Genomic DNA, 9452 nt, shown 5'->3' on the forward strand with positions numbered 1-9452 from the left:
GGTTCAGAACAGGGCTGCAAAACTTGTAACTGGCAAATTGAAATTTGACCATGTAACTCCAATATTGAATGAGCTTAACTGGTTAAAAATTAAAAAAAGAATAATTTTTAAAATTGCAGTGATTGTGTTTAAATCCTTGAATGGAATGTCACCGGCTTACATCTCAGATAAATTTTCCATGAAGGCATCTACAACTTGTTTTCATCTAAGATCAGATAATATGAATCTTTTGGCGGTCCCAGCTAGGCATCTACGAATAGGTGCGAGAGATATTGCGGTCGCAGGTCCGACAGTCTGGAATGACCTACCAGTTTCATTAAGAAGATCTGGAATTAACTTTGTGACATTTAAAAGGGAATTAAAAACATACTTATTTTCTGTGGAAAAACAATGAATTTGAATATTTTGATTTATATCAATCATGCACAGTTATTTTGTTATTTTATTTTTGATAGCGCTTTTGAAATTATTAATTTGCGCTATACAAATGTTTCTAAATAAATAAATATATATATTCAATTACAAAAGTGCAATTTTTGGCATATATATATATATTTAATTTTTAATATATATATATATATATATATATATATATATAATTAAAATTAAATTAAAAATAATAAAGTAAAATATACTTTTTAAGCTTCTCTTTCAAATTGAACATATCTTCAAACCCTTTTTAAAAGCAAACAATAATAACTAAAATAAAAATTTGGTAAATTGGTGTTAAAATTTTTAAATGAAATTAAACCCAATTTTATTGCATGGAAACTGATAGCCAGCCACTTAATGTTTAATTAGTCTATGTAAATACCCAAACTAAAATTAATTAAAAAACATTCTTCAAAAGTATTTATAACGTTGATTTTGTTTAGAATATTGTATCCTGTGCGACTACGCAATGAATTTTAAAAAGTTCAAAAAATAAATTTCAAATAAAATAGCTACCAGGAAGGCTAGAAAGAAATTTTCCATAATGTTCATTCAGTTTATGATTTCTAGATTTCCAACAATGGCCGCGATTATTGTAGTCATTTTTGCAATTCAAATATTTTGATGAAGTGCAATTTTTGGCATTTCGTTTAAGTTTTTTGGGAATGCATTTGTAGAGATTTCTCACCAAAAGCAGTCTGTTTCTCTGGACAATCAGCTTATCATCGGACGGTAATATTTTGTTTATGATACTTTCTACTGAGCCAGATGAGAACAAAAATGAAGTGGGAAAAACTTTTAATGATGGCTTCTGAAATTATTATTTAACTTATGAATTTCAATAATGACTTTCAAAACTATTAAAACTCACCTTCAAATATCCAGCCCGTTTTTTCTTTACTCCTTTCTTGCCATAACTGCCATTACTGATTTCATTTCTGATACCACCAACGATGAACTTGTTCAACTTTTGACTTTTTCCTCCCATGACGCCTCGGCAGTTTGGTGCACCACATCTACAAACTTGCTGTGTTTAATATCATAGTCAATGGTATCATCAATTCATTTCGTTTGCTTTATTTCATTATCTGATAGATGAAACGTCATCGATACAATATAAAATGCTAATAAAAAGATAACAACTGGATATTAGTTACTGATACTATTAATGAAATGATCTGCTTTCTATTGATCGCAGAATGAATGCTCTGTCAAAAGTAAATTCGATCACAAAAATGAAAAAAATAGTAACAAACTGAGACTAGTTTCAGAAAAATCATACATAATTTAATTGTGCTGCAAAAAGGTAAACTAAAAATCTTAAAAAAATAAACTTATGCTAATTAATTTTAAAAAAATTGCATCAGTAAACTTAAGAAAAAACCACACAATACGGTTATAGATATCTATATGCGTGTATAAGCATGTAAATCTGTGCCTGTACATAGTTTGGATGAGTGCGTCACACGGGATGCCTATATCCAATCTAGGTTTTTAGTTTTTTTTTCTAGTTGACAATCTTGCGGCAACTTTTACCTTTTCCGTTTTAAATTTGATTTGTTTTTAAAATTTATTTCATGGCTATTGTTGTGACTGTGTCTCAGTTGGGTGTGAAGTTTTTTTTGGCGCGCATATAAAGTGAATGGTTTATGTGCGAGTGTTGGTTTGTTTGGCGCGCTTGTTGTATGCATTGGTCTTGTCTGCATGCTGATAGAATGTTGTGTGATTTGGTCTTGCGTGAATGTTGGTATGGCATTGCGCGAGTATAGTTAGTATGTTTGAGAATGAATGGTTTCTCAGTTTGGTTAGTATTCAAGTGTTTTGGACAATGGTTCTAGGTTGGTTCGGTTCTTGCGTGTTTTTTTGCCGTTCGGTTTCTGCGTTTTTTTTTTATTTGGTAATTGGTGATAATTCGAACATTGTTCTGCGGTTTTTGTTTGGATTTCGTTTATTTGTTCTGTTGCTGTTGCAAATTGATTTTTTTATTTATTCATCAAATTTGGAATATTCAGTTTAGGCTATTATTTAGTTGGAAAAAATTTTGAAAACGTTTAATTTACAGAATATCGCAAGTTTATTTTTTTTCTTGTTTATTAATAAATTTATTTCAATTAGCTTTTGTTTGTCGTGTTTAACCTACAAAACATGTCTGAAGAAGATTTGTCAGCGGTTGGTAGTACTGAATTAACCGACTGGCAAGCAGGGCGCAAAAGCTCTTTCGCACAGCCTGTATTTCCCGACCCAAAAATGAACATTTGTAAGGGGGCAAGTCCCGGCCAAAACCGGATGGTTCCTTCAAAACTGAAATTGAGGCCTTGGAAAAGAGCCAGCAAATGTAGTCGTTTAATGTTGAGTGACATATATGTGTGCGTGTGTGTTTGTGTGTGTGGTGTGTATCAACATTTGGTGGTCGGGGGTTACCAAAGTTACTGAGACTGATATAATTAAAAAAAATCCAATCCAAAATATTTAGTCTCGTATTTAATAAATTTATCCCAAGTTATGATTTTGGTTTTACTTTGGTGCATTAAAAACTCCGTGATTGGAGTTTAAAAAGCCGATTGTAATGATAATAACAAAAATAATAAAATAAAAAAATAAAAATAGTAATAAATACAATTACGTAAAAATAATTACTTGTGAGAGGATGTTGTATGAATGAAAATTGTAATCATATGTTAACTCGGCACCTTCTGAAATATCTGTCAGAGCAAACAGCCCTATTCTGTATATGCCGTTCACATTCCTTAAATGTATTACCAAAAGCCATTCTATCTTAAACTGATTTGCATACAGAAGCTTAAAAATATCATCATTAGTTTTATATATTTATCACATCAGCCCATGTTAAGCAATCGAATATATAAATATTTTATTAACTTTTAAAATAAATGTTGCTAAAATTCAAGCAGCAAATAAATGAGTTAAAATTACCGAACGAAACAGAGCACACTCGTCTCAAAAATCATCACAATATAATTAAAAAATCGTCCCAGTAAATTTTAGATCACCTAACCATTTTTGCATGTCACAGTTAGGTTGACATGAATGGTTGATGAACCTGCTGATGTTGCCTGTCCTGTAGCCATCAATGACAAAGCCTCCACCCAAATTCAAACAATAATGATGTAATTCCTTGCTGTAATTTTCAGTCATTCGACGTCGGAACTCATCCTCACTCACCACTTCACCACAGTATTCAATAATAAACTGACCTAATTTAAAAAAAATGTAGCAAGTTGTTTATGCATTTTTGAACGAAAGCTATATAGTACTATAATTTTTTTATACCCGAAAATTGTCATAGCATAAATAACTTTCAGCATGTGTAAATGTTGTGAGAAATAGATTAGTTGAAACTCATTTCTAGCAATTAATGAATAATTAATGAATTATGAATTTGAGTGTTATAAAAATTTTAAGACCTGAAAAATTTGTCACTCAAAAGACAATAAAAGGAAATTTGAAATTTTTATAAAAATTTTAAGCATATTTTTTAGTTTTTGAAAACGATTACAATCAAATTCTAATTGTCAACCATAGATTAGAAATTCATAGATAAATCAGAAACAATGGACCGTGGCGAATAATAATTGAATATTTATTATTATTATTCATTAAAAACCATCGGACGATGTTATCGTTTTACCACGCAAGTATCGTCGTTATCATTATAACCGAGTTATTTTTATGATTCTGGCTTTTTAATCTATTCCGAAAAACGTAGTCGTTCGTTTAACACGGGTTCGTTTTTAATGAATCTATATCGTAATTTTCGGCAAACCCAAATCTTAAAATCTTACTGGAATCCCGAGATTCCGGTACGAAACCGGAACGGTCGCATTCTTAATAAAATTATATCAATAAACACATATAACCTGATGTTAATTTTTCAGTAGTCCGAACTCCATAACCCATATTTTCTGTAAGAAACTTGGATAAACTGTTAATCTTCCACAATCTTTTTTGCATAGGCCGATTTGTACATTTGTCACCAGTCGAACATGTCGATGGCGTGCACTCATCAAATGATTGTCTATTGAGACAATCTTCACCGCAACATTTTTCTAAGGGGTTCATAGGCTGAAGTATTCTGCAATCACATGAATTGCATTTATCTTTGCAAACTGGCTTGGCATCCATATAAGTACCTGTTATAATTATTCAAATCTATGAAAAAATTAGTGATTTTTTGGCAAAAACCATCTTATAAATAAAGTATTTTTATGTTTTTTAGTTTTACATTTTTAAATTTTAAAAAATTGTTATAATGTGAACAAAGATAAGGACAAACAATTTGTAACTAACATCTTTTAAGTTTCTTGTAGACCGGTGATTTTACATTAAAATTGTTGGCCTAAATAAATTTGTTCAAGGTCCAAGTAATTAAATTAATAAAAAAATTATATATGCACGTACATTTGATTTTAGCTTTAAATGTTGTAAAACCGTCATCAGATGTTCTCAATTTAAACATTCAAATTTTATAAGAACACGTCTCAGTAAACTTTTATAACAATGGTTGAAACAAGATTTTAAATGATTTATAAAACTGACACCATTAAGCAATGCATGTGATAAAATGTGAAAAAATATAAAAATTATTTTCGTCAATTACCGTCGTGGCATCACTGGTTAAAGATGGATTATTGTTGATGTTGCCAGCAGTTTCGGTGAAATGGTTCACAAGAACACGATCGACAGTGTTTTTGAAATCAACGTCATCGTTTCCCCTAGACGATATCGTATGATATTCACATTGACATTAAGACATCGGCAAAAAAAGAAAATTAATAAAATTGTTTAAATTATTAAAGCATTTATGGTTCAGATTTTCCTCATTTGACGATGTTCGAAATTTTAACTGAATGCATTTTCTTCCTACCATTTTATAATAAATATAGTGTTAAGAGTAGCGATGTACTGTTTCTAGGTACAAGTACCGGAACCGCAGCAGTTCCGGTTGCTACCGGAATCGCAGCAGTTCCGGTTGCTACCGGAACCCAACACAAGGTACAGCACCGTTTGTACTTTTAAAACTGTTTCTGATTACCCAGGTTGTATCCAAATTAGGAACCGGAACCGAAAAACCGCGATACCAAACCGGTACTTTTCAAAATTAAAAAAATTATGTTTAATTTTTTTGCTTAAAATTTTACTCGACTTAATAAATCTTTGGTAGTGTAATTATTATCTTTGTAATTGTAACCATCTTACCATACTTCTTTTTCCTCTTTCATTTTGTTTTTGTCTCATGCACACTCGCCTAAAGTTATTGATATTTGATTAATATTTTTAAAATTTATTTCATATTGATCGCATTTATATCCGAAAGATGAATAAAATGGCAATGTTTAATAATTTAATAAACTGTTTTAATTTTTGTTCAGTTATCTGTTATTGTGCTCACAATTCAATTGGGGATTGAAAATCCAAATTGCTTTTAATTATTTACCTTTCAGTTGCACATATTCCATCTGATTTGAATTTGAGAATAAAATTTTCAGTGCTCAAAGTGGTAGTAGAAAGTTATCAATAGAAGTTTTTGAAAATTTTTGACATACAAACAAGAAAAGTGAACAAGGAGATCAAAATTCAGAGAGCACAAAAAGAACATCAAAAGCTGTCGCTTAAATTGCTGGAAATGAAAATATTCATACAACTTTATCGGTCGGTATAACAACTTCTCTACACTAGGTCGTTGACGTTGAATCCAGTACCGCTCCGCTTCCTTTCAAGTTCCACTCAGTTTTGGTCGCCTCTATGCTTTTCCTTATATTTTAAGTGTACTGGCTGGGAGTTTCTGGCAGCATTTCATATATAAGTCCTCAGTGTTTTTCAAAAAGGAGTTTTAGATAGTCTCTTCGGTAGTTGTAGGGTACGCACTTCGATACGCAATGAGAAACAACAAGTGCTGGTCAATAAACTTAAGATAATTGGTAAAGTTGTTAGATAGACCTGATAGTTGCACAACAAGATAGCAATTGTTAATAGCTACAAAAATAGATTGGTTTACTAATTATAACAGCCAATAGAAATGTTAATACACAAATGCATAATAACGCAAGTCGATAATGAATTGGGGGTAATGTAAGCTCTCGAAGAGCACGCTTACATTTCAAACTTACATTGTGCTTTTGAATTATTTTACTGCTTTGCACGTGATATATCTTCGGCACCATTTTTCTCCAAAATGGAGTCAGGAAAATTTATCTAGTGTCTTATTCCCCCATAGGTGTCCTCCTAAGGGTCCATCATGCATTTCCTTGAAAATTTCGTCAGTTTTGCCTCTGAGTATCATAATTAGCATTCATTCGATGAGTAACAGGGTTCATTTTTCCTAAGTTGTTGTTGTCGGTTGAACACTGCCAACATAGATTCGGCTTTCTAACAATCATATGTTGCAGAATTTTCGTAAACTTTAGAAGACTATTGTAATAGAAACAAGTTCATAATGGTGAATTAGATTTCAACCATAGAGCATTTTTGATGCTTGTTATAAAACTTTATACCATGACAACGTCATGAAAATTCAAAGTTTCTGTTAGTTCATCCAAGTAGAACTGGTGGTCCCCAGTTCAGTTTAGCCCATACGTTTTCAGATGTCTAAGGTATTCGAGTATCGCTATCGGTCATTTTCACTTAGCTGGCCCCCATTACCACATCCATATTTTTCCATCTAAGAAAAACGCGTCTTTGCAAGTCAATTTTGAATCCATAACTGTCAAAAAATCTACACCTATTAGGCACTTGTCAGTGATGTTCACAATTAGGAATGAACTTTCAGATACCAAATTGCCAAGTTACAGACATTATTGTAGCGTTCGAAAGATGATCATTGATGCAATCTTATTATAGGCTGGGTACCAAATCAGGTCTCGAAATTGATTTTGCTGCTCCAGAGTCGATGGTAATCGTATATTCAAATCAAATCAAATCTAATCAAATCAAATTTTATTCAATCAATCCAAATTAATAATAATTAGGTAATGATTAGGAGACCAAAGCTAAAAGAAAACAAAATTCTTGTGTCGCAGGCCACCGTTCACAAATTTTAAGTAATTTTAAGTAAATTTTAAGTAAATTCTAACACAATTTTTAAGTAAATTTATAATTCATGACAAAATTAACATAATGCACAATTTACATGATTCTAATTAAATAAAAATTGTACTTTTTTTCAATAAATATTTCTTTATTTTGTTTTTAAACAAATGCAAGGAATTTGTAGTCTTTATATCAACAGGAAGTTTCTCCCAGATTCCGGGACCGGTATGTTTTAAACTTCCACCAAGCAGTGTTATTCTTGCAGGTGGTGTATAGAGCAGAGGAGAATGTCGAGTGAACTTTGACTGCACAGCATTTCCGAATTCGAAGAAGTCATTAAAAGATGTTGGTAGTTGATAATGTAGGAACTTGAACACAAAGATAGAAACATGATAATTATACAAATTTTTTATGTTTAAAATTTTCAGTTCAGGATAATAACAGCTGACATGACTATATGGATGTAGATTTAATAGAATTTTGATGAAACGATTTTGACATCTGGTAATTTGCTTCAAGTGAACTTCAGGGCTGTTTCCCCAGATGATGTTGCAGTATATTAGAAGTGGATAGATTAATGAATAATACAAATCTATAATTATTGGTTTATTCAATCTTACTTTAATTTTATTAATTACGCCTATGGTTTTATTAATTTTTTTCGATAACGAGTCTATATGCATATCCCACGAGAGGTTGTCCTTGATTATCACTCCGAGAAATTTTGTGCTGGATGTACGCGGGATGCTATGGTTATTCATTTTTATATCTAAATTAGGTATTGCGTTAGTCAATCTTTTTAGACCGAATAGAATGTAGTTGCATTTAGAAAAATTTACAATTAGTTTATTATTGATGAACCAATTTGAAACATCATCTAAACTTTTATAAATTATCTCTACATCGTTTGATGGATTGCTAGTTGGGAAGAAAATGTTAGTATCATTTGCATACAGAAGATGATGAGCATCAGTAGCCAGATGAAAATCATTCATAAAAATTATAAATAGAAGTGGGCCTAAGATTGATCCTTGCGAGACTCCTGAAGTTACATTTAATTTATTTGAAGATTTATTTTTTATCGACACATACTGATTTCTGTTTTGCAGATAGCTTATGAACCATGTATGTGCTATTCCTCTTATTCCATAGGAGTATAATTTCTTTATTAATATCTCATGATTAATAACATCAAATGCCTTGGACAGGTCTATGAAAACACCTATGGTTAGGATTTTTTTATTCAGATTATTTAATATGTTTTGTACTAAATGTAGTACAGCTAGTTCAGTTGAATGTTGTGCTCTATATCCATATTGATTTTTATTTAATAAATTATTAATATTCAAGAATGAAGTTATTCTGATAAATATAATTTTTTCCAGTACTTTAGAAATAGGTGAGAGAAAGGATATTGGTCTGTAATTGTTCATTTCCATCTTGGATCCTTTTTTATGAATAGGTATTATCTTGGATGTTTTGAAGCATTTTGGGAATATTCCTTGACTGATGGACAAATTGAATATATGTGTTATTGGATGTACAATTTCTGAGATGATTTGTTTTAAGAGATAATTACTTAATGAGTCATCAGAGGTGCTTTTTTTATTGCTAAGATTCTTGACGACTGTTAATACCTCAAGTTCATCAGTGGAGTTAATGTATATGGATTTACAAATGTAGTTGTTTATTTTTGAAGATTCATTAACTGTTTGATTTTCAAGCAAATTTTCAGTAATTTTAATAAAATATTCATTGAAACAGTTACACATTTCTTCTGCATTATCGATTATGTTGTTATTGTTGACTTTTATTTTATTGATATCATTCAACTGTTGATTTTTATTCATTATACCATTATTATCTCCACTTTTTCTTTGAACAGCTTTTTGCATCATTAAATCTTTGACTAAAGTAAATTTTTTCTTCCTTTCGTTTAAATGATGTAAAATTATTTCTGAATCGCTCATATT

The 9452-nt window shown here is 30.8% G+C and overlaps 1 protein-coding gene across 1 annotated transcript; it reads right to left on the minus strand.

Annotated features, from left to right (window-relative positions):
* Positions 1-931: 931 nt before the first annotated feature.
* On the minus strand, positions 932-5672 carry HELRODRAFT_166943 (hypothetical protein; the record flags this gene model as incomplete). Its single annotated transcript, XM_009012106.1, has 8 exons — positions 932-1243; positions 1304-1459; positions 3070-3178; positions 3494-3647; positions 4311-4583; positions 4741-4789; positions 5051-5165; positions 5650-5672. 8 exons carry the CDS (start codon positions 5670-5672, stop codon positions 932-934), a joined length of 1191 nt encoding a protein of 396 aa, XP_009010354.1.
* Positions 5673-9452: the final 3780 nt, after the last annotated feature.

The sequence above is a fragment of the Helobdella robusta genome (genome assembly GCF_000326865.2).
Source record: "Helobdella robusta unplaced genomic scaffold HELROscaffold_10, whole genome shotgun sequence".
NCBI lineage: Eukaryota > Metazoa > Annelida > Clitellata > Rhynchobdellida > Glossiphoniidae > Helobdella > Helobdella robusta.